Source organism: Cervus canadensis, chromosome 32, assembly GCF_019320065.1.
Source record: "Cervus canadensis isolate Bull #8, Minnesota chromosome 32, ASM1932006v1, whole genome shotgun sequence".
NCBI classification, from domain to species: domain Eukaryota; kingdom Metazoa; phylum Chordata; class Mammalia; order Artiodactyla; family Cervidae; genus Cervus; species Cervus canadensis.
Window position 1 is genome coordinate 4,608,397 of NC_057417.1, and position 26,305 is coordinate 4,634,701.

General features: G+C 48.1%; 1 protein-coding gene and 1 long non-coding RNA gene across 6 annotated transcripts in view; both read right to left on the reverse strand.

Annotated features, from left to right (window-relative positions):
- Nucleotides 1-26,305, reverse strand: part of CLEC16A (C-type lectin domain containing 16A) — a 231,624-nt gene that overhangs the window by 143,464 nt on the left and 61,855 nt on the right. For all 5 annotated transcript variants that reach the window (XM_043456684.1, XM_043456686.1, XM_043456683.1 and 2 more), the window contains exons 11-12: nucleotides 11,590-11,719; nucleotides 7,321-7,421 (exon numbers count right to left, since the gene is read on the reverse strand). In XM_043456684.1, the coding sequence (XP_043312619.1) occupies nucleotides 7,321-7,421; nucleotides 11,590-11,719 (231 nt within the window). The remainder of the gene's footprint in view (nucleotides 1-7,320; nucleotides 7,422-11,589; nucleotides 11,720-26,305) is intronic.
- Nucleotides 20,859-26,296, reverse strand: LOC122433612. The gene is made up of 2 exons (XR_006267133.1): nucleotides 23,502-26,296; nucleotides 20,859-23,361 (listed from the first exon to the last, which is right to left on the reverse strand). It is a non-coding gene; the product is annotated as an uncharacterized LOC122433612 (long non-coding RNA).

Genomic DNA, 26,305 nt, shown 5'->3' on the forward strand with positions numbered 1-26,305 from the left:
TCTCAGGCCTCAGCTCTGACGTCAGTTCCTCAGAGAAGCCTCCCCAGACCACCCAAGCAGGTGACCCTGCACCCTTGGCTTTCTCCACACTCACAAATCACACCTGTCACGCTGCCTTCACCTCCACCATCCTCGCCTTGCCCCCTCCACAGCAGACATACTTGCCTCCAAGAAAACCTCTGTTTGGTTCACCACTGGGTTCTCAATATTAACCACAGTGCCTGGCATCCAAGAATGGCTTCAGAAATACTTGTCAGAAGCGTAAATGAATAAATAAAAGGAAAGTATTAGCAGGAAATGGAAAGAGGAATTAAATTCCCTCGAATATAGAGTCCCACTCTTTTAGGAAGATGCAAGAGAGGTAGGTGGGCTCCTCACCAGGGTCATCTCTCCGACCACATCAAGGAAGGAGGGTGGTGTGTAAGCCACTGCTTTTCCATTTCACAGCACACGTTGGGGCTCCTGGAAGGAAGCCTGTCAGCAAAGCCAGCCCCCCTGTAAAAGTTTGTCCTTGTGCCCCCTGGCCCCCTGGAGCTGGGCATCCCCACCCCCACCCCAACAGCAGGTTCCCTGCAGAGGCCCTGAGCATGGGCCACCAGCAAGAGAGCGGCACGGGGGAGCTGCCCCACGGCTCAGAAGCAGTCGGTCAGAAGCTTCTGGCAGAGCGCCGGCCGGGTGTCAGGCACTGTGCTGAGTCCTCAGTACTGTGGAGTGCAGGAGGCTGTCGAGATACGGCCTCTGCGTTCAGAGGCCCAGTCGTCCCGAGCGGGAGAGAAGGCATACAGAGCAAAAGCAGTACAGAGCAGTGCTGTGGGGACTTCATGGAGATTAAGTTCTGCTCTTCTAAAGTATTGTGAAGAAAGCTAGAAGACAGCCATAGATTGGGAGGACATCTCTGCAACACACACCTGATAAAGGGCTTGTATCTGGGTAAAAAGAGCTCTCGAAACTCAACAGTAAGAATGTGACCAATTCATTAAAACATGCGCAAAGGGTATGAAGATACTTTACCAAAGAAGATGTAGACTAAGCACTTAAAATGTTATTTGACCTCATGAAGCGTTGTGAGTTTGTGTGTTAAGTCGCTTCAGTTGTGTCTCTCTGTGTCCCCATGGACTGTAGCCCACTAGGCTCCTCTGTCCATGGGATTCTCTCTCCAAGCAAGAATACTGGAGTGGGTTGCCATGCCTTCCTCCAGGGGATTTTCCCAACCCAGGCATTGAACCTGCATCTCTTACGTCTCCTACTGGCAGATGGGTTCTTTACCACTAGCGCCACCTGTGAAGCCCCACTAGTTGTTAGGGAAGTGGAAATTAAAATCACAAAAAGACACCATTACATGTACCCATTAAAATTACTGAAATAAAAAGGTGGCCGTGCCAACCACTGGTGAGGGTGTGAGGCCAACGGAACACTCGTGCACTGATGGTGGGATGTAAGATCACACAGCTGCTTTGGAAGACAGCATGCTGCTGCGGCTGCTAAGTTGCTTCAGTCGTGTCCGACTCTGTGCGACCCCATAGACGGCAGCCTACAAGGCTCCCCTGTCCCTGGGATTCTCTAGGCAAGAACACCGGAGTGGGTTGCCATTTCCTTCTCCAATGCATGAAAGTGAAAAGTGAAAGTGAAGTCACTCAGTCGTGTCCGACTCTTAGCGACCCCATGGACCACAGCCCACCAGGCTCCTCCATCCAAGGGATTTTCCAGGCAAGAGTAGCATTCTCTTAAACACATACACACCTGTCATATGATTCAGTCATTTCATTCCTCAGTATTTATCCAAGAAAAAAAAATGCAAATACGTGTCCAGAGATTTATACACCAATGTTCATGGCAGATTTGTTTGTAATGGTCAAAAACTGGAAACTACCCAAATGTTCCTTAACAGACAGACAGGTAAACAAACTGGTACATTCACATAGGGGAATATTACTCAAAGGTAAGAAGAAAGGAACCACTGAGACACACAACTACATAAAGGAATCTCAAAATAATTATGCAAACTGAAAGAAGTCAGACCAAAAATAGAGTACATATTGCATGATCTTATTTATATAAAATTCTAGAAAGTGCAGAGTAAGCTATAATGACAGAGAGCAGCTCAGAGTTGCCGAGGGAGAGGGCTGTGGGAAGAGAAGGGCAGAGGGGCGACAAAGGGGCAAGGGAGAACATTTGGAGTGATGCATACATACAATGACTTGACTGTGGTGATGGTTTCATGGATGAACATGTGTGTCAAAGCTCATCAAACTGCACACTTTAAAAATGTGCAGTTCACTGTTGATCAATTATACCTCAATAAAACTTCCTTCTTTAAATGTTACAGCTATCAGCCAAGAGAGGTTGGATTTACCCACCTCACTCAAGCAACTAGAAGAGTCAGCAAATTATATAAGACAGTGGTTATGACACACGGGACAAGACAGCTTGCAACATAGGAGGGGAACCTGAGAGAGAAGAAACAAAGGCAGTGGGCCTGGGACTGCTCCAGGTCACTGGCTGGAAAGCTTCCAGGCCTCAGAACAGACTGACAGAAGCCGAACAAAGTCCATGGTCTCTCTGGGGTGAGAAGGCAGAGTCTGCAGTTCAGAGAGGCAAGTGACTAGAACTGATGGGAAAGAGAAGAAGAGAAGGGAGAGGCACACGGACCTGCAGGGCCTTCCTTCCAAGGCTTTGGCTCAGTTCCGCCCCAGGGCATGCAGGTGAAGAAACGCAAAGGGGAGGAGGAGGGTGGAACAACCCCTGGAGCTTACCGAGGGCTGAGAAGAACTCACATTTCCACCAGCCTACAAGGATGGGCCACCTAATCATCGCTTATCAAGTAGAGTCCTCCAAAGCGGACAGCCTCCATGCTGGGGCCAAATGAGCCTGAGACTAAAGGCTGTTCTGAACTAGCACTACCAAGGCTTAAAAGCAAGCCTCTAGAAAGATCTCATGGATTTCAAGTAACTTCACCATGTCACAGGACAAAGCCCAAAAATACTGAAAGGGAGAAAAAATTCAGTATCCAACATAAAATTCATACCAACTGTCAACCAATCAAAAAATACCAAGCATGAAAAGGGAAAAAAAGAAAATATAACCTAAAAATCAAACCAAACAAAAATCAACAACAGAAACATGATGAGAAATTACACAGATGGTAGAATAGACAAAAAGAAATCGGAAGAGAAATTGTAAAATATTTTAAACTGAATAAAAACTAAACTGCATATATCAAAATTTATTGCAAGAAGCTAAAGCAGTGCTTAGAGAGACATATACAGCATTAAACTTGTATTTTATCAAAAAAGTAAGGTTTAAAAATCAATGACTGGTATGGAGAGGATATGACTAAAGAGGAATAACATGAGCAAACTTTTTGGTTGCTCATCCTGTAATGATTTGTATCTTATAATCAATGATCTAAACTTACATCATAAGAAACTAGAAAAAGAGTAAATTTGAAATAAGCAGCTGAAGGTCAAAAATAAAAAACAGAAATTAACAAAATATAGAACAGAAAAACCACAGAGAAAAGTCAGTGAAACCAAAAGTTCTTTGAGAGTACCAATAAAATTAATTTAAAATTGATAAGTTTCTAAACAAACTGATCAGGAAAAAAAAAAATGAAGACCTAAACTATTAATACCATGAATTGAAAAGGGGCATCACTACAGATTCAACAGACATTAAGAGAATAATAAAGGAACATAGTTAAAAAAAAAGTCTATGCCAATAAATTCAATAGTTTAGATGAAATGACAAATTCCTAGAAAGATATAAGCTACCAAAACTTGTGTAGAAGAAATAAAAAAGCTTTAATAGCTTTATATCTACTAAGGAAATTGAGTACTTTAAAACCTTTTCTCAAAGAAAACTCCAGGCCCAGATGGTTTCACTGGTGAATTTCACCAAATAGTAAAGGAAGAAATAGACCAGCTCTACAAAAACTCCTCCAGGAAATTCAGGAGGAGGGTCTATTTCCCCATTCATTCCATAAGGTGAACATAAGCAAACAAAACAAGAGAATTACAGGGAGACCACAGGCCAATAACACTCAGAAACATAGATGCAAAAATTCTTCACAAAGTTTTAGCAAATCACATCCAGCAAAGTATAAAACGTGCCTGCCATACTAGAGGATACGAACCCACAGTGAGTATCACCTGAAGGGCTCAGAGAAAACTTCTAGGATAAGGTGACTTCTGAGCAGGCCCTTGACAGGCAAGCATAATTTCAATAGATGGTGATGTCAGGGCAGAGAAAACAGCAAGAAAAGACACAGATGGATACACGAAGGTAGAAGCCTAGCCAAGAACAGGTAGGTGTGTTGACACTGATGGGGTGGCTGCCAGGCTTCCAGAGAAGTTCCCTTCTCTGGGAACAATTCCAGATGCAGAGCTGAAACACCCTGGGGCCAGCTCTGAGCTATGTGACCCTGACCCCACCCACCCCACCCTCAGTCACAACTGACTGCTCCAGAGTTAGACCCATCACTAGCCTGGAACAATCAGATCTCTTGGCCACCGATCTGAAACCAGAATGGAGACAGGCTCCCTGCCTGAGATCTGCTGGACCCAAATCACCATCCATCTTAAGTCCCCAGAGTTGGCTGTTTCCTGCCCTTTCCTTGGCTTTTCAGCCACTTCTTGGATCTCATGAGCTGTCCCAGGGACCTTCCCATAAGATTCTTTTTCTTAATGTGAGGTGGTTTCTGGGGCTTGTAACCAAAAGAATATTGAAGAGTACCATGACAGTCACTACAAGTTTATCTCTGTGAAAGAGTTAATCACTACTTAGCGTCTGAATCCCTGGGCCAGGGCCAAGCGTCTGCATGGGGAATCAGGGGAATCAGATCAAGTTAGGATGGTGGGTGCAATCCAGGGACTCAGAATAGCAGGTTCCGGGAGGCTGGAGTTGAAGGGAGAGAAGAAGGCCCCAAAGGTTTTTGAACAGGGGAAGGACATGGACAAAACGGCCTTACAGGGAACTGCCCAGCAGTGCTGTGGAGGACGGATTACGAGGTGGCCATGTGCTGACCCCTCCAGAAGGCTGTGGTAAAGCTACTGGAGTGACACACTCAGGATCTCGCCTGCTCGCCTGCCTTTGGTCCTCGCCACCAGCACCAAGCTTAGACCCAGGCACTGAACTGTGCTCTGTTACATTCTGCTGATCAGACAGGCCAAAGAGGGAGAGATGACAACACTTGATGACTAAATGCTGGGATCAAAGGAGGGAAAGAGCTAAAGGTCATGGCAGTTTCAACCTTGGCTGGCAAATTCAACTGAACCAGAAATGGCAGGAAGTGTGATGAGGTCAGGGTATATTTATGGGTGACGAGTGTGGCATAAACAGACTTTTCAAGGTGGTGCTCAATCATCCAGGTCAAAGCCTCCAGCATGTGAGGGGCAGGGAGTCAGAGTGCAGAGATGGGGTGAAGTGGGCACAGATGGCAGGCGATCCACGGGTGGGACGGACTCCATGGGTCAGGCTTGGAGCTCTGTTTATTCCCAGGAACTGAGGGCTCCGTGTGCCAGGCACTGAGCCAGAGCTGGAGGGGATCGAAGAAGCCACGGGAGTCAACAGGACTGTGTGGGGAGACATCAGAGGGAGCCTGCCATGCTTCTCCGGGGCTTCCCTGGTGGCTCAGACGGTAAAGAGTCTGCCTGCAGTGCAGGAGGCCCAGGTTTGATCCCTGGGTCGGGAAGACCCCCTGGAGAAGGGAGTGGCTACCCATTCCATATTCTTGCCTGGAGAACTCCATGGACAGAGGAGACTGTTATAGTTCATGGGGTCACAGAGAGTCGGACACGACTGAGTGACACTTCAGACTAGATCTAAGCATTTGCACATGAGCACAGTGACTTACACAGAAGAGCCGCCATGGCTGGTTCCATCGTGAGCAGGAAAAGCCCGGAGATGGTCTCAGCGCCATTCAGTAAGGGGATGGCAGAACAAACGACGGCACACACACAGGAATAAAAAGCACGAGGCAATTCTACAGGGAGGGGAGGTGACATGCTGATACATGAGGATGTGACAAAAGCAAGGCACAGAACGGACCATAATAAGGAATGAGCCTCCATTCATGTTGGGGGTGGGGAACCCATCGAAATAAAATCGTATACACTTGGTACTTGGGCTTGCACAAGTATCTTTAAAAAGACACAAGAAACTGTTAACACAAATGGCCTTTGAAGAAGAGGTGGAGGACAAATGTGGGAAAGGGGGCCTTTTTCACTGTATCTTCTTTTGCCACTAATTAACTTTACTTATCAAGGGCTTCCCAGGTGGCTCAGTGGTAAAGGATCTGCCTGCTAATACAGGAGCCATAGGAGACACGGGTTCGATCCCTGGGTCGGGAAGATCTCCTGGAGTAGGAAATGGCAACCCACTCCAGTACTCTTGCTGGGATAATCCCATGGACAGAGGAGCGTAGCGGGCTACAGCCTATGGGGTTGCAGAGAGTCGGACAGGACTGAAGCCATGCAGTAAGCAGGCAAACAACTTATCATCATTAATTATTTCAGAATAAATACATACTTCGTCTTGTTGAGTGCTTTCTAAATGACTCCAGCCATAGGCCGTCACAGTAAAACCCACCTCTAACTACCCCCCAACAAGCTTTTGAAAAACCTACTAAAACATCAGACCTTGATGCAAGGTCTCAGCTATGCCGAGCCCAGCGCTTGGCAGGGGCCAGAAGGAATATTCTTGGTATTTCCTTCAAAGAGCTTCTGATGTGGAGGGTTCAGAACTCGCTCGTGTCAAGCCAGGTGGTACGCAACCAGCGGCTGTTCTCAGACAGGAAGTGAATGAATGGATCCTCATCAAAACCGTCAGCTCCGCGAGAGGCTGATCCTGACCGCTTGGCCTCAACAGGGGAAGCCAGAGAACCACACCTTTCTTCAGAAAGGAAACCTGCACTTCCACACAATCCACTCAGAGTCTATTTTAGCTCTGAACCCAGAATGGCACACTGACTATTATAAATAGCAAAACCAAGATTGCAATTTGACTGATTTCTGTTCTGATGTTAGGAAAGAGGTCAGAAGCTTAAGTCAGTTGTAGACCGAGGGGTCGAGAGCAAACCACAGTGTGAACACCGTCATGCTGCGCTGGACGGTCAACACTTGAACCTCCCTCTCCACCACCCCCTACCCGCCCCCGTGTTGCCTGAGTAACCGATTCCTGTGGCTTCAGTGTGCAGGAAAGCACCTGAGAAACTCTAACAAAGCTGTAGACAGGTTCTGTGGGAGTCTGCCAAAACCAGAAAGGAAATTTTCCAAGGAAAGCAGCTGTCCTTTTCCGTGAAGGCAGACGAGCTGAGTGGCTTACCTTTGTTGTGAGACATTGCATACAGCAGGCAGAGCACGAAGAGCGCATGGTAGTCGTCGTCTGGGCTGTCCAGGGCATGGTACACCATATCCAGGAAGGGTCTGGAAGAGAGGGGCCGCGTGAGCCTCACCTGCACACAGGATGCCAGCCGCCTTTGCCCTTCACAGCGCCCACCCCCCTGCCCGCTCCAACCAGCAGAATTGACTTCCCAGGTGGCTCGGTGGTAAAGAACCCGCCTGCCAACACAGGAGACCAACAAGTTCGATCCCTGGGTTGGGGCGAACCCCTGGAGGAGGGTATGGCAACCCACTCCAGAATTCCTGCCTGGAGAATCCCGTGGACAGGGGACCCTGCTGGCTACAGTCCATGGGGTTGTAAAGAGTTGGACACAGCTGAGCAGGCACGCGCCAGCAGCATAGAGCATGGCCACCAAGTGCCCGGGTCAGCCCCAGGCACGGAGGATACAGAGGTGTCGACAGGCAGGCTCTGCCCTGGGAAGCTGCCATGTCCGGGGAAACTGACTAAGGAACGGCTAACCGACTAATCACTCAACAACAGTCCACCCGCTGTCCCACACACTGGGGATAAGCGTGGTCTTATGGCACCCCCAAGTCAGTGGGCAGGCAGAGCATGAACACCCCACAGCAGTACTTCAAAGAGCGACAAGAGAATGAAGGAGACGGGGCAGCGTGATAGACTCACAACAGCCGACAAGGTACCAGTAAATCTGGATCACTTTAGACTGTGGACCCTGGAGCCAGACTGCTGAGGTTCAAATGCTGACGCTGCCTCCTAGCTGCAAACCCTTGGGTAAATTACAGTCCCCCATCTGTGGGATGGGGATTGAACCTGCCAGGGTTTACAGTGAGGGTTGAAGCGAAATGAAACAGAGCGGCACTAACACAGGCCCAGGCTCAGGTGAAAAGTACTCAGACACGCGAGCTGCTGTTGCACTTCTATTTTGAGGATTCCACAGGCACTTCTCCATGATCTCGCTTTGGCAGGTCCTGACCTGGCAGTTTCTTGGGCCGACCTTCCCTGGCTAGAAGGGATCGATAGGAAGCATCGCCTCTGATGCTTTGTGGGTGAGATCTATCGAGCGGCTACAAATACGTAAACAGTACAGCCTGAATGCTGCCCTTCTGGGTTGAAGGGCCTGGCCTGGAAAGACTTCAACAAGAGGATAATAGAATGTGCACAGATTTGGCCCGTTGGCAGGAGGCTCTGACCCCGTGACTGTCTGCGGCTGCCCCAGGAAGCCAGCTTGAGGCCAAGAGAGCAGAGAGCCTCAATGAGTGACAAAGGGCACGCTTAACCCCTTGAAGGACACAAGCCATGGTCAACGCTGCTGACTGTGGGGAGGGAGGAGGTGCAGCAGAGGAACTCGGAGACCTATTCGCTGGGTAACTTTTTATACTTTTCTGACTTCTGAACTCCACAAAGGGATCACTGATTCAAAGTATATTGAAAAATGCAGAAAAGCAGTGAAACACACTTGTCATAACATTTCAAATAAACACGTAATACACAGAAATTAAAGGAAGAAACTTTTAAGGAACATTTACTTTCAAGTTCTATTTCTCTGGAGCCCCAGACCCTCCCCCACCCCAGAGCAGCCATCACCATTCTAATGTGTGAATAGTTTTGCCATGTGTGGATCTGTTTTTCTGTCAGCCCCCAGCAATAACACTTCCAAACTTTAAGAGTAGGATAAAGTATTAAAACACACTTTTTTTACAAACCGTTTGGAATTTGGACTGTATTTTCATTTGGGAATAATACAAATAACCAAACACCCAGTAGCAGGGGGAAGGCTGGGTGAATTGACCATCTTTTATGAGACGAAGTATTATGAAGCCATTAGAATTGTGTTTACTAAGAGAACAATAAAGTGAAAAAGATACTTGGAGTTTGATATTAGAGAAAACCAAAAACAAAAATAACAGACATGGTATGGTATAAGCTACTGGGGGGAAAGAGGGCAGAATCTCCACTATACGGGCATTGAAAACAGGCAAGAAAACACCAAAATGCTAGTACCAGCTGCTCTTGAATTATGAAGACCTTTTTCCCCTTCTTTCCCTTCTTTATACTTTTCAAGGTTTTTTACATTTTCTACATGTCTATTAACTTTTTAAATTTTAAGTTTCTTTCTTTTTTTTTTTTAAAGAAAGAAGGTTCTGAGTGGTTTCTGGTTTCTTACTTCTATATTTCACCATGAAGGCAGGGATCGCCCACAGTGTATGGGGAATGTAAGGACAGTTCCACTTTGTCCTGTTGTTTCTCTGGACAAGTGGACCAATGGCAAAATCCAGCTCATGTCAAGGAGGCCTGTCCCCTCCCTCATCCTCAGTGCCCTCCTCCGGGCTCAGCGCCAGGAGGAGAGAGGGTGGAACACTGAGGGGGTGTCTCTGACAACCAACAACACAGCACCTTTGCAAAGGCCATGGCAGCTCTCCACCAGGGCCAGTCTCTCAGAGCTGAGCACAGCTCTTGCTCAGTTCCTCAGGGCCACAAGTCTGCATGTGGCTCAGCTCAGGACACAGGATCAGCTTCCACTACGAACCACGTGGCAGAAGATGCCAAAGTCACCATCAGTTAAGAAGCAATCTCAATCACCTTGAAGAAAACCCCTCTCTTCACTAAGATTCAGGGGGAAAAAAAAGAAGTCTCAACTCCAACACTCAAACATAACAATTTGGTCTGTTGACTTTTTGTTTTTGACAGTACATGAGTGTTTTTCCTCCTTTAGGAAAGCTACAGTATTATCACACTATGCAAAATATGTGCTGTTTCCATTTATTAGATCCTAAGAAACTGAACGGGCTTCCCTGGCGGCTCAGTGGTGAAGAATCTGCCTGCTTCGATCCCTCAGTCGGAGAGATCCCCTGGAGAAGGGAATGGCAACCCACTCCATTATTCTTGCCTGGGAAACCCCATGAACAGAAGAGCTTGGCGGGCTACAGTCTACCGGCTCGCAAAGAGTCAGATACAGTCTACCAGCTCGCACAAGAGTCACACACACTGAGCAACTGAGCATGCAGTGATGCATTCAGCAGGTGCACATCCCTCATGACAAGTTATTTTCAGGTTTTTAATGATCTGTATTCTAATTAAAGCTGAGCCAAGCACCTAAAGGTTGTCTCCCCCTCCCTTTCTGTGTTTAGAATGATTCCCTTAATTTTCAGAGCTCCCAGTGTTACTTTTGTTTTTTTTTTGGCCACAAAATAAAATTAGAAAGGTCCTTGGCAGTACAACTGATACCCACACTGTGCGGCAAAGATTTTTATTTAATCAAAACTAAAAATGGCTCCCCTTGCATCTGATAAAAAAATTAATCTTTTCTGTTAGACAGCTGAAACACATGTCAAGCAAAGAGATAAACAAGACCTGCAGGAAAAGACTGGTGTGCTTCAAGACTTCACTTTAAGTTGGATTAATAAATAGAGTGAGTGTGTGTGTTTGTACTTCATCCACCATGAGAGTTCAGGAAGTGAATGCCTTGCAGGCTGACAGAGAAACCACGTTGCTACGCATTCACTACCACCGACACGGGATTCGGCGATTACTGCAGGCATCTGTTAAGGAAATAACACTGAGATGGAGAAGCCTCTAACAGTTCGCTGCAACTTTGGCAGCAGCCCTCCACCCGATTCCTTCTGGAAGGGGTGGCGCTCCAGCCAGGCTGCAGGAAAGCTGGCGTCTGGAAGATTGCATAGTGTTGATAGTTTGGGCAGCCATCACTGAAATGAACCATCAAGCAAGAAGTCGAAGGTGGACAGCAGCATTAGACAGTTCCGCTGAGTCACCACGGCAGGCCCTACAGACAGTGGTGAGCATGGCGGCAGTGAGTGAATGAGACCATAAAATCCAAATGCTGCCCCCAAGGGCATCCTTCCTGGGGGCAGCAGGGCACGGCCAGGAGTGGCCCGACGAGCAAGGCCACACCCCGTTAGGACCAGCACTCAAGTGCCTACAGTAGTGGTGTCATGCCTCAGCCATTCACTCCGAAGGGTGAGTACCACGGCCTTGAGGGACAGCTCCATCCCCGTGGTCTCTCGAGAGGAGCGGCGCCTCTGGAGGCCAGTGGGAGGAGCAGCAGGACGGCTTGGCTGGGAAGCAGAAGGGGCCACCAGGGTGGTGGGACGAGGCCCAGCTTATCCTCCGCGGGCACCCGGCCAGGGCACTTCCCCCCACCCCCTCATCCCAGACACCGAGCAGCAGCTGATGGCTGGCTCGGGGCAGCTCTCCGCCCGGCCCGGCGGCTACCTGCTCCACTGGACACTGTCCAGGCCGCTGGCGGCACTCTTCTCCTCGTCCGTGGTGTTCTGCTCCTGCACGGAGGTGCTGGCGGCCAGCTCTGGAAGTTTGCTGCGCTCCATGATCACCATCTCTATCTCTGGAAGCAAACACAGACACTGGGATGAGCCGGCGGCCCCGGATCGAGTTTCACAGACACGCTCATGCTCCAGACGGAGACCGGCAGCCCGCTCTGCAAACATCCAGCAAACACTCGACGGTGGTGACAGGAGCCCCCGCAACACCCACGCCAGGGAGAAATGAGACGGGGCCCGCACCCCTCTCTCCTTTCAGCTTGGCAATGTCGAGAAACGGCATCTGATCTTGATAGGAAAGCCCAGATTGCAATGATTTACTTCAAGAATTTTCCTTCAACAGCTATTTATTCTCCTTTATTGATACCACACTTCCTTCCCGGAGGAATTGAGGAGCGTGGAAGAAATGACATGCGGTTAATAAAATATAACCGAATCCACTAAAAATATTCCAAACCTGTTTACACTGTAGCACAGGCTCTGCCATGCCCAAAGCCTTTGTTTTCTCTTCCCACTTACAGCTTCCAGCGGGCAGAGAGGGGAGGGACCTCGCTTTATTTTTCCCAATTAAATAGGGACAATTTTCGTAGCACCTGACTTGACCTCCATGTACATTTTCATTTTCAGAAAAAGGTCTGAACCAACGAAGGAAAACGTCCTGAGTTCGAGGTGGATGGTGGCTGTGCCATGAGCTGTCCCCGTTTATTATAATAGAGCTCCTTGACAAGCAGGTGTGGACCAGCGAACACTTAGTTCTTGGAACCCAGAGTTCAAGGGCTGCCCCCCATCTTCAGGAGACATGGTGAGGGTAAAGGATGACGAAATGTGAACCTGTGTGTCCTCTCAGGAAGGACAGGTGCACACCTAGGCTCTGCCGTCGTCTCCCCCTGACCCAAGCAAGAGCCTCCCAGGGCTTTTCTTGCGTCCACTGCCCCCACCCCCAACCCCAATTTGTTGTCCACACAGAACCAAGTGATTTTAAGCAGAAATTAGCCCAGATCCCCTTCAGTCTTCCCATCACACTCAGAACAAAATCCAAATGCCATCCACGGTATCAAGGCCACACACAGCCCAGCCCTTGACCCCCACTGACCACACCTCCGGGCCATCTCTGCCCCACCAGCTGTCCTGAGCATCTTGTCACTCGCCTTTGACCCGCACGGGTTTGTTCCTGCCACAGGGCCTTTACACGGCTGTTGACTCTGCCTGGAACGCTCTCACCCAAGTCTTCCCTCCCCAGGCACCACTCAATCACGTCACTTGAAGCTCAACTCTAATGCCACCATCTCAGGGACGTCTTCTCAGACACCCTCCCCATCGGTTTTCCCTCTACCTCTCCAAGTTATTATGAACTCAACTCCATACTTCATTCAGATTTCCCTCATTTCTCCCCAGTATCCTTGTTCAGTTCCAGGGCCCCAGCCTGGATAACCACATTATATCCAGCTGTCACATCTTAGGCTCCTCTTGGCTGCGACAGTTCCTCAGACCTCCCTTCCTCTGGATGACCTTATGGATTGAGAAGTCTGGTCGGGTATTTTTAGGATGCCTCTCAATCTGGGTTTGAGCGACATTCTTCTGAATATTAGACTGGGCTTATGGGTTTCTGGGAGGAAGACCACAGAGAGGAAGTGCTGTCTCATCACATCCTATCAAGGGCACAGGCTATCGACATGACTTATGCCAGGGGATGGTCATCTGCATCACTCAGCCAAGGGAAAGGTGGTCAGGGTCCTCCACCGGAGAATGACTTTTCCTCCTCCTTGCATCCCACACCCTTCGGAAGCAAGTCATTAAGCACAGCTCACACTTAAGGATTACAGAGCTATGTTCTGTCTCCTTGAGGGAGGACAGCTACATAAATTACTTGGAATTCTTCCATAGAGATGTCCCCTCCCCTCTCCTCTTGATTTTACTTTATGGTATTTACAACTACAGGTATCCCCACTTTTTGAAGTTTTGCTTTTAGGTCACTTGGCTTTTATGGAAAGACCTGTATTACTACCTGTTTTTTGCTAATCGAAAGAAACCTGAAAAGGACTTTCCCTTTTACAAAAATAGGAGAAAAGCAGAAATAGCATTTAGCGTTGGTGTTGCAACAGTCATTACAGAGGCAGCGTGCACCCCAAGAATGGAAGTGGCCCCACCAAACTCCTTCCTGGGAAGCAGAGTTAGTTAGCACCTCAGCGTCAAGCTGCTGTAACTTTGAGCTGTGCTGGTGCCTTATGTCCATTTACTCTGAGCATCTGTTAGCAAGGTGTGTCCTAAAGGACCTGCATCCTGGCTTTACACCATCTTCTCTTACAAAAGGTCTCTACTTTCAGATTTCGGGAGAAACCCGCACCTGGATTTTACATTCTATATTTATTGGTTTGCTTGTTTCCTGTCTGCCTTCCCCACCCTAGGACGTGGGCTTCATGAGAGAAGCTGCTGTATCTGTCTTGTTCTCCACCAGAATTGCAGTGTCTAGTCCAGGGCCTGGCATAAGGCAAATGCTCAACACAAATCCCTGGAGTGGACCATGTCTGATGAGTCTGCCTAGGGCCAGGCAGGGTTGGCAATGACACTCAGCAGCTGTGATGTGTAGAGCACCTCTAACCTGCGATCCACCTGTGTGCAGTGTCCTCATGGGGGTGGGTTGCATCCTGGCCTCCCTTCTGGGACTGTTAAGTGTGACTGTGCTTGCGACTGTCCTCTGGCTGGGAGGACTGCATTCCCCAATGCCAACAACTGGCCTGGACCTAGGGGAGGGGGTTGCTCTCACCAGGCCCCTCCCTCCCAGCATGGTCTGAAGTCAGACAACACAGATCAGAGTCCCCCACGGGGGTCAGCCCCATCACACAGGTGGGGGTTGACATGCAATTTTTAAGTGCCATGTGTTTGCACAGTTTTGTGTTTATTTTAACATGCATTAGAAGAAAATTCTAACTGCACAAAAAGTCTGTTTTATGGATGTTACTGCTTAGGATGAAGCTAAATTTAAGACAAAACCACTGAGTCAATTCACCAAAAGCTACTGAGTAAACCGCAGCGCATGTAGCCTGCGGCCACAGCAGAGGGCAGGAGGCGCTGCCATCTGAGAAGCACCATTTGCTTCTGTCTCCCATACTCCCTCCACTAGCCTCCTTCAGGAGCCTCCCAACAACTCTCATCTTCTCCAAAGTGGGGTGCAGACATCCCAGTGGGTATGCAAGATGATTCACTAGGCAAAACCTCTTTATTTTTAATTATTATCTTTATAAATATCTATTTTGTTCATGTTATGATATACTAACATTTGTACATTAATACAAATACGTACAGTTCATAATAAATGTATATATATACTGGGGAGATGCATGTTGAATTACATATTTGTGTTTACTGCTGGGACATGTCATCTGAAGACTACAAGTGAGACAATGGTGCCAGCCTCTGGCTTCTGCCCTGTGACCTTTGACCTGCTTCCCACCCTGCTGCGAGGCCCCCTTCCTCCTGGCCTGATAGGCTGACAAGGCAGGAACTCAGCTCCGAAGACTCCCCAAGGTTACAGGACCAAGCCCTCGTGCCTCCATCTGCTGTGATGTAGTTGTTCCTTTTTGGCTTTTTAATCTGGCTGGACACTCTGAGAGTTCTGGAGCAGAGGTGAGGCTGAAGGTAAGTCAGTCTAGTGCTCACCAAACTGTGTTAGCAGGTGCACACTGATTCTGAACAACAATTTCCCAGGGCAGCCCCACAGTAAGAGATGAGCACAGGGCTGCTCCAGGGACAGGGTGGGCGGGTGCCCAAATGTCTCTGACCACAGGTCCCCTCATGCCCTCCACAGAGGCCCATGAAACTCTTTTCGGGAATTCTGCAGCTTCCCAGAAAATGGCCTGAAAACCACTAGTTTGGTCCTAGAGACTGAATATGAGGAAACAGAAACCCAGAAGTAGAATGACTCTTTTTTTTTTTTTTGGCTGCACCATACAGTATGTGGTATTTCCCTGACTAGGGATCAAACTCATGCTCCCTGCAGTGGAAGCGCAGAGTCTTAACCACTGGATCATTAGGAAAGTCCTATAGTAACTCTTCACACAACTGCAAAATCCGCACTGGAAGCCAAGCCTGCCCCCCTCCTCCTGCTTCCCAGGTCACTCCTGGTGCAGAATCAGGCCCATCACGGCCTCTCCACATACAACGAAGCTTCTGAACCTTGGCTATGTCACCCTGGTTCTCACAGCTGCACCCCCATACCTCCCATGCACCGCCCCCCACAACTTCTCCAGCAGACATAAGTGTAGGAGGAGCTGCTTCACGTAGTTTTCTAGGTAAAATATACAACAGTTCTTCCAATACCAAGCAGGTCTTCCCCCTTCCTTTAAACTCTTGAAACCAGTGATTCTTACCCAGGTCTGCCAGCTCCCAGAAACTGTATGCAAAGTGCCAGGTGGGCCTGAGAGGAGTGGCTAACAGGTTTTTGAGGAGAGGGTCTCACCAGATTCTCACTGTTCCAAAACAGATTCTACAGCCATCTTCAAAAGTGGATGCTGACGAGGATCGGGCCTTGGTGATGGAGGGTCAGAGGGCACCCCTCTTTATGCTGCATCAGGACGCCCGGCATGGTTCCGCACAGCCTTCTGGGCCCCCGCTGCCCCATCTCTCTGCTGCCACCATGCCTGCCTCGGTGCGGCCTCACTCCCCTCCCAGGGTACGTGCACCACGCTGCTGCCACCAGGGCAAGCAGACCAGCGGGCTCACATGGACAGATCTTCTCTGATTATACTGAGGCCAGGACCCACGCGCTGACACTGAATTCCCAGGGCGCTCCATCTGAACCTCAGTTATTACACCAGGAGCCCCCACTTCCCCCACCGGGTTTCTGTTTCAGAGGTTAAGGGACTGACGCTCTAACCCTAGTCCTCTGTGCTCTGTGCGTGCATGCTCGACCATGTCTGACTCTTTGTGACCCCACAGACTCCAGTCCGCCAGGCTCCTCTGTCCATGGGATTTCCCAGGCAAAGATACTGGAGTGGGTTGCCATTTCTTCCTCCAGGGGATCTTCCCGACCCAGGGATCAAACCCAAGTCTCCCGCGTCTCCTGCATTGGCAGGTGGATTCTTTACCACTTGAGCCACCAGGGAAGCCCTAGTCCAGCTCTGTTCAAACTTCAGTTGTGGGCCTGCCTTTACCATTTCTGCCATGTCTGTGTGCTGCCTGAACTACTTGTTATTAATCATTTGATTTGAACTCTCACAGTTGTTTTTTTTTTTTTTTTACTTAAATACATTTTCAAAGAAAACTTTAAATCACTCCTATATCCTTCAGTTGAGCAATCCCCCTTGCAAGAATTTATTTGGAAGATACACCTCCAAGGATATGAAAATGCACAGACACAAGGGCATTCACCATGGTATTATTGGTGATTGCAAAACACTGGAAACTACCTAAAAGTCCGAGCATGAAGACCGGTTGAATCGACTATGGCACTCATGGTACAGCTGGGAAAGGAAGGAGGAAGGTCGCTGTGAGCTGACATGGAGTGACTTCCGGAGACAGGGCCACGCGGAGAGCGCCAAGGGCCAAGGAGCATACATGGTGGCCTACACTCTGAGTGTAAGACAGAAGGGAAAACAACAAAGCATGCATACCTCTGGTTCTTCTCACACAAAGAAACACAGGAAGGATATTCCAGAAAGCAATACCTTTGTTATCTACTAGAGGGAGGGGAACAGGATGGAAGGTATGTGGGAAGAAGGATATTCCCTTGAACAAACGCTTTTGCATAGTTTTGAGTTGGTTAATCTTCCAAAGTATTTTTTTTTGAAGAGAGAGAGAAATTAAATCAATAAAAATGGGAAGGGTGAAGCCTTTAACTAAAAAAAAAAAAAAAAGGAGCGAGACTAAAATACAAAATATATTTCAAATGAATACCATATCTATTCTGAAGTGGGAAAAGAAAGGAAAGAGAGATAAACCCAAGTAGTTTATGACACAAAACTTGACTCTATACCTGCAGTTTAGGGACAGGTGAAGTATTTGGGGGAGGGGGCAGGGAACTGCAAACAACTCTTTATTTATCAAATAATTCTGAAGCTTCATAAAGACGCATTATAGGGTTGAGCAAATAGTAAATGTTTTGATGTCATTAGGAGCCAGCCTCTCACTGTAAAGGAAGAGACATCAAATCAAGTGGGGCAAGTCAAGAAAGAACCCTCCTGGGACGGACTGGCATTGGAGATGTTGGTAACGTGCATTTTGTATACACACCTGCATGCATTTCCTAGCTCTGTTCACTGAAGGGTTCAAATAGCAAGACTCCCCACGCAGTCACAAGCATGTCTGGTGCCCAGATCTTGGCCTGTGAAAACCATTTAACCACTAACTGCCGAAAGGGGCCAGGGCTTCTCAGAGAGATTCACCATGAGGGAGAGCAGAGCTGGTGGGAAATGAGCCTGGAATACCTTGTTATGGCAGAAAGTGTCATTACAAAAAGGCTTTAAAAAAAGTGAAGCAGGCAGATCAGAAAGATACAGCAGCCAGCCTGAAAGGGTTCTCAAGGGTCAAATCTGGGACAATTTGAGCATCCAATTAATACAGTACTGAAATACAAACCACTAAAAAACTGGAATCCCTGAGTTGGTGCCAAGAATGGATAGATAAATGAATGAATGGGAAGAAGGCAGGAATCTTGCCTAAAGTGGAATACCAAGTGCTGACACTGGAAAACCAACCTTCTACCACCATCTTGATAAAGACTGGGTCAGCAAGGATCACCAATGACCACCACATCTAAGGGGAATTTTATTTAATGCTATTTAACTGACAATATTGTGTGAGTTTCAGGTATAGAGCAAGGTGATTCGTTTATATATATATATGTGTGTGTGTGTATATATACATATAAAATATACTCCTGAACATATACATATTCTTTTGCAGATTCTTTTCCATTATAGGTTACTACAAGACAGTAATATAGTTCCCTGTGCTATACAGTAGGTCCTTCTTCCTTATCTATTTTATATAATACTGTGTGTCTACTAATCCCAAACTCCTAATTTATCCCTCCCCCTACTTGTGAGTCTGTTTTGTAAATTCATTTGTATACATTTTTTTAGATTCTACATACAAGTGACATTGTACGATATTTGTCTTTCTCTTAGTCTGATAATCTCTAGGTCCATCCATGTTGCTGCAAATGGCATTACTTCATTCATTTTTATGGCTGAGTAATATTCCATTGTGTACATACATCACACCTTCTTTATCCATTCATCTATCAATGGACACTTAGGTTGCTTCCATGACTTGAATGTTGTAAATAGTGCTGCTATGAACATTGAGATGCCTGTATCTTTTCCCAATTAGAGTTTTCGTCTTTTCTGAATACATGCCCAGGAGTGGGATTGCTGGTTCGTATGATAACTCTATTTTAACATTTTAGAGGCACCTCCATACGATTTTCCATAGTGGTTGCCCCAACTTACATCCCCACCAACAGGAAGGGGATGTGTGCAGGACGTGCACATTTCAGTGAGGCACAGGGCATCTGCATTATCTCCAAGTGTTTCCCATGGATTGCAAATTAGCTGCTAAAAGAAAAAGTGATTCAATGGAGAAGCTGGGCCACACCTTAATCTGTTCGCCAAAATTAACATCACCCTTGAAGGAAAGAAGGGCATCATGTGCCTCCAGAAGTGAAACCCTGGGAAGGACATGTCACCTGTGCCAGACTCCAGCCAAGAATGCTTAACCTCAACCTAATGACAAAGAAACATCAAAGACAGAATGAGGAACGTTCTATTAAAACAAAGGTGGAGGAGAGTCTGTATTCTTCAAAAATGTCAAAGTTGGAAAAGAAAAAGATACACTGTGAAAATATCTAGAGTAAAGGAGGGTAAAGGGACATGGCAATTCAAGGTACGACCTGACCCTGGACTGGATTCTGTCCCTGGAGGGAGGAAATATGATACAAAGGATATCATTAGGCCAACGGATAACCTGGAACGTGGATAGGAGGAAACCATTACAAAGGTGGTAACTGTGTTGTGGTCCCAACAGACAATGCCCTGCGCTTAGCAAATGCAGGCTGATGAGTTTAGGATGGAAGGGGTGTGCTGGATGCAATCTATCCAGAAAAAAAGGAGTGTGTATGTGTGTGAGAGACAGTGAGACAGACAGACAGACAGACAGACAGAGTGTGTGGAGAGGGAAAGAAAATGCAGAAAGGAAAGCAAACGGGGTATAAGATGTTAAAATATGAAAGTGGCTAAACAAGTGTTCTTTACACAATTTTTTTTTCACTTTTTATAAATTTGAAATTATTTTCAAATAAAACATTTTTAGGAATTATTACTGTCAGCATAAAACCAGTATAGATAGAGAGCAACTGTGAAAAACACACACATGATGAATAAACAAAAAATGCTGCAGCCTGTTGTACACACGGAAAGGGGAGACTGGAGAACATGAGGAGGTCAAAGGCACACACCAACCATGAGGCTCCCGCACCCCACCCCCCGGAGCTGAGTTCCCGGCAAGAATCCTCTCATCACGGTCTTCAAGGCTCTCTCTCTGTCCTTCCCAAAGCCATCCCCACACCCCACCGTCAGGCCAGCACTGGTCTAGTGGACTCTCTGCAGCTTATGGAAAGGGAACCAAGGCCAGAGGGGTCAGGAGGGGGGCTCCTCTTCCCAAACTACCTGTGTGGTGTAAACCAGCATCTGTGTGCTCTTGGTTTCTTTGCCCGGCACCGTGGCCCACAAGCCTGAAGGCTCCAGCATCCAGCCTGGCAGTGGCGGGACCCCTCACACAACTGAGTTTCGGGCCTCTGAGAGTGGAAGGATGTGAAGTTGCCAGGCTGGGAGCAAGAACTCAAGTGTCCAGCTCCTCTAGCTTTGGCAAGCCCTAGCCGGACCCTGCTTGGCCTCTATCATTTCCACAAAAATCTCCACAGCAAAACAGTATCTGCATACCCATATGCACAGCAGCCAAAAGGTGGAACCAACCCAGGCCAGATGTCCATCGAGTGAAGTAAGGCAGAAAGAGGAAGACCAATATCATATATTAACGCATATATATGGAACCTAGAAAGAGGGTACTGATGTGCAGGGCAGCGAGGAGACACAAAGAACAGACTTTTGGACTCAGTAAGAGGAGAGGGAGGGATGACCTGAGAGAAGAGCACTGGGGCATATACATGACCATAGGTAAAATGGAGAGCCCTGGGAGTTTGATGGATGATGCAGGTCGGGGCTCTGTGACAACCTGGGGGGATGGGGTGGGGAGGGGGGTTTCAGGAGGGACGGGGCACAAGTGTGCCTGTAGCCGATTCATACTGATGTATGGCAAAAACCATCAAAATGCTGTAAAGTAATTATCCTCCAATTAAAATAAATGAAATTTAAAAAAGAAAGGATGAGCCAAATGGAGTCTATTCAAAAAATGAGATATCGTTCAGCCTTAAAAAGGAAGAAAATCCTGCCACATGTTATAACACGGATGAATCTTGAGTACCTGATGCTCAGTGAAAGAAGCCAGTCTCAAAAAGACAAATACTGTATTGATTCCACTTATATGAGGCACCTAGAGTGGTCAAACGCATCGAGCCAGGAAGCAGGGTAGAGGCTGTCAGGGGCAGGAGGGAGGGAGAACAGGGAGATGTTTAGTGGGTAGGGTTTTGCTTTGGGAGGATGAAGCGTTCTGGGGCTCAAAAGCAGTAATGGTTGTGCAAATCGCTAAACGAGCAGGAGAGGCCTGCGGACTCTCAGGATCCAAGGACGTCAACCTCTGTCCCCTGATGTGACAACTCTGGCCAAATCCCTAAGCTTTCCCAGTACTCTGTCACTGTGGATTTTTTTTTTTTTAAATAACAGCCATAATTCATCAACTTCCCAGGGTGATGGGCATTCTAATCTGATTAATATTTGGTAAATGAAGTGCTTTTCAGGGAAATGGCAGGCCTGACCTCCCAACAGTCTTTGACTTGACAAATGCAAGGATTTTCTCAGTTGCCCTCTGCGGTCAATGTTCCAGCCATCACGGCGAGGCCAGATGATAAAAAGAGGGGCAGTGGATGATAAGAAGGCCTTAGAAAGAAGGTTATGGAGAGGAGGAAAAGGATGCCCTTGCTGGTTACCTAGGAGATATGGGAAGGACTGCATGCTGTTGGCTGGCTTTGGAGCAGAATTCCAAGAGGCCAGCAGTGCCTGGCAATGACACAGTGCATATGTGCTGAGTATTTGTGGTACCCCTTCCTTTGCTTTTTTTATTACTATTCACTGGCTAGCACAAGATTGAATTCAGAATTTTTTTTTTCTTTCTGAGAAGTTGCTTTCCAGAGGATTTGTCTAAACTGACCTCCAATCTTTCTCCTTAAGCCCATTGGAAAAGGTGGTGTCCCCACACCTCTGTACCCCAGTGGCTCAGCCTTCCCATCCCTCTCCCACTCCCTGCTCCAGAAACACACAAACACACACATGCACACACATACTCAACCACCTCACTGTTCATTATATAAATTAACAGAGAAATAGGACCCAAAGAAACTTGCCAGGGTGGCCAAGCATACGTCCCCCCAACCAAGCTCAAGTCCCACTCTGGGCTCCTCGCTCCACTGTCTTGCCAGGGCTCCTATTTCGTGTTCACGTGTCACCTGCTAAATGCTGAAGCACGGAAGGTTCTCATTTCTGACACCCTGAGGGCTGACATCGCACAGGCCCTCCATGGGTCAAAAAGCACAGAAAGCGCAATGACTTGCCCAGCGTCACACAGCAGCTCTGGGGCAGAGACCTCGACCTCCTGATACCTGGTCCCTGGCTCGCCCTCATCAGAAACCTGCTAGGCCTGGGATTGGTTCTGGCTTTGCAAAAATGAGGCCAGAAAGTTCAATTTCATTTCAGCAGAGACTTCAGAAGGGGGAAAAAAAAGCCAAACTTGGGACTCCTTAACTCCCAGCTAACTTGGCAGGTTCAAAGTCACTATTGTTCTATTCCCGCCATGCCCTTGCAGGGATTCAAGAGAGGAGTAATCTTTGAAGGTCACGTCATGAAATTCATGGCTACTTTTCCTTATAGGCGAAAAGCCTATTTTCCCATATTTTTCAACCAAGAAATTCGAACAATTCATTCTCTTGTCTCAGGTCCACTTATTAAGTTACTGCTTTAACTGAATCCAAAAAGAAATGACTGTCATTTCAGACTGAAGGGTAGAATAGGACATGAACGAGCATCTGGGTGCGCACTTCTCTGGCCAGAGGGACCAAGGCACCCTGGTCTTCCTTCAGCACTCAATTGCTGAAAATTAAAAGGTCCTGTGATTTTTTTTTTTTTTTTTTTGGTTTCAGAATGAGTTGTCCATCACTGGGGACCTGAGGCAGAGCATATTTCTCTGCAAACTGGGGATGGGAGTGAAGGGTCCAGGGCTGCACATTCATTTCACACAACTTCCTTGTCTGGGCTTAAAAGTGGAGGAGGTGTGAATTCTGGGTGCTGCCTCTGTCGAAAAAAAACAAGTCGATGCCACATTCAAATCAGGTCATGGCAGACTTGTGACTTGTGACCACATGCCTTTTTATTCATATGCTTTCTACCGCCTTTTAAAGTAAAGAGTGCACTGCTGAAGAGGGGGTGACGGGGTATGCAGGGGGAACTGGGGCCAGCATCTCTTTACTCAAGAAGTCCAAGGCTGTCAACAAGCTCACCAGGTCCAGGGACGATGTGAGAAGCACCATGTTACAGAGAAATATCTGGGAGAAGAAAACAGCCACAGGTCCCATCTCAAAACAGGAAGGGAATGGAAAAGAAAACAAGATAAGACAGAGGAAGGGAGCAGCTGGCCTGAGGGAAACGGAGTACGCAGAAACAGTGTGGTTTTCTAAGAGAGCACCTGCTGTTTCTGCGAGCTGGGCACCCACACCTCCTTCTTCTGATGAATGTGTTTCTTTCTGAGGGCGTCACATGGGGCAGATGCACATCTGGCCTGACCAATCAGCGCTGGCCAGCTCTCTGCAGGGTGGGCAAGCCAGACCCGCCAGCACCAGCGAGCCTCAGCTCCCAGGCTTCAGTTGCAGCGCTCTCCCCACTTGGTGGCTTGGCAGGATGTGGGCCCTGAGTTGCCGACGGTCATCTATGCACCCGAGTCCAGCCCCTCCTGGGCCTCCCAGTTAGACAAACAATAATTGCCTTTTCTGCTTGAGTTAGTCTGAGTTGAATATCTAAATCTTACAACCACAAGAATCCTAACATATCCTCATGTTTAAAAAAAAAAAGTCTTTATACTTCCTAGAGTCACAATTTCCAGATGGGGACAATGAAGTCCAGAGCTTGGGGACACCCTCCAAGGCACATGTAGGTCTGGCTGGTGAGACAGGACCATAAGTCACATCTCCCATCTCCCCCATCGACACTGTCCTCTGGCTTGAAACCAAGTGAGAAAATGCGCCTGACACCCTTCCAAGTCACAGGAATTAACAGCTGTGTGGTTTCACCCAAACACCGAGACAGTCTAAGGAGAGAGCACCCAGTGGCCACACCTTCAAACACGAGAATAACTGAGAGGTCAAATAAACAATTCAAAGAGCCCCAGAACACACCTGCTGCTGCCCAGTTAGGTGTCTCTTTGCTGGATGGGCCTGCAAAAGTTGTATTTATTCACAATGAGTTGGGCCAGGAAAACAGGAGGGCACTACAAAGCTGAGCGGGGCATGGAGAACCACACCCCACTGAACCCTGAAGTCGGCATCAACCAGCCAAGCAAAGCCTCTCGGGAAATTCCTCTGAGCCCTTTCTGACACAACCTGGCCAAGTAACCACCTGGAAAACAGGGTTCTGGAGGCTGGTGAACATGTCCCCCTGTGTCCCCTGCACAGGGCAGGCAGGCTGAACCTGCAGGGAGCCCACCCCCAGGGAGGGAACCCCCACCCCCTGGATCCCAACAGAGAGCGGGGATGGCAGCCTTGCACAGCCGCTGCAGCCCCTGTGCGCCAGGACTAGGCTGCCCGGTTGAGTCACTGGATTGTGTGTTTGAGGCCAAGCCTGCCCTTGTCCACACCATGGTTAGTCACAGCCCCGGCCTGGTTAGACAGCAGCCCTTAAAAGGACTGGAACAAAAAGAGGTAGCATCTTTCCAAAACAAAACTGACGAGAACACAGTGTACAAAATGGGGTGAAGTCGTCCATTTTCCCCCAGGGTGGCTGCAGGACAGCTAAACCCAAAGCTTCAGCAGATAATTTTCTTCCAAGTTAGAACAAAAAGTCAAAATGATGCAAATAAGCAAACAAGTATGGCTTACCTTGTGTCCGCCCCTCACCTCCCCGCCACAGTAATATTTGTTGGCAAAGGTTTTCTGAACCAGAAAGGAATTCTTAAACCAAGATGCTTACTGCACACTTTAGACAGAAAAAAAAGCATGCTGGAGATCTCAGCCTAAAAAGACGGCTGATGCCAACAGGGAGACACTTGGGTTATATTCACTGAAATACGATCGTGGCATTCGAAGAGAGCTGCCAAGATCATCAGAATGGGGCCAGCGGGGTGGGGGTGGGGGCGGGTTTTGGCTGCATAATCGCAGCAAACTCCCCCAAACAAATGAGTTCCCAGTCAACTGATTTACTGAGAGGCTCCATTTTCTAGCTTTGGACGCCTGGACTCGCACAGTCCGGGCTGATGGGCCGGCGAGCTGGCTGCAGAGGAGCCACGGCGAGCCCAGGACCCAGAGGAGGGCTCACAGGAGATGCTCCCCCCACGCCAGAGCAGAAGGCAGGTGGGAGCTGGGGAGAGCCCAGATCTGTCCCAGAAGGTGTGCTGGAAGCTCCCCTCTGGCAGGCAGAGCTCCCACCTCACTTGACCCCATCACCTCCTCCATTCGGAGCGCCCGGGGCCGTGGCCAGAGACCCCATCTGTGTGGCTGTGAGCCCAGCCCATGACACAAGCAACAGTTCAAACTTGCTTCATCCCCGGGGCTGACAATGCTCTCCAGATGGAGGCAATAGTGTCTAAACAAGAAGGAGGTGAAAAGTAAACCAGAATCATTCTTGACAAGGGCAGAGAAGAGGACCAAACGATTCTGTTCCCTGACCCCAATGCACCGAACACCAGTGTACCTCACTCTAAACAGATGAGGGCTTGAAAGAAATCTTAATGTATGAATCTGGGGGGTTGCATTTGATCATTTGATTCCCCCAATACCATAATCATGAAAAGCATCTAATTTCATCAGCCCTGGGCCATTTTTCTTCCTGCAGTGCACTGGCAATAATGACTTTAGTCAAAAATCATCATCCTGGGTTATCGGAATTATTAGGAAGAACACCAATAATGATAAAGATGACCATACCTTTAATAATAATGACAGTAGTTGTGAAATAACTGTAGTGGGAGATACTTCTGATATGGACCAGGCACCGTTCTGAGCATGTTACGTGCATTAGCCCATTTCATTCTCTTAATAACAAAGTAAATACTCTCTTTCGACAGATGGGAAACAGAAGCAGGGGTTAAGAGGACAGGGCCTCGCTCCAGGCTGCCCACAGATGAAAGCAGGCCTTGTACGGATCTGGCCACAGCTGTCCCCAAAGGGCGGGCTGTGCAGAGTGAGGTACACAGGTGTCTGGAGTGACAGGCGCGCCGAGGGACACACACGGGGACCAGACACAGGACGGCCCGGCGGGCAGGCTGGCGGCGGCGCGTGC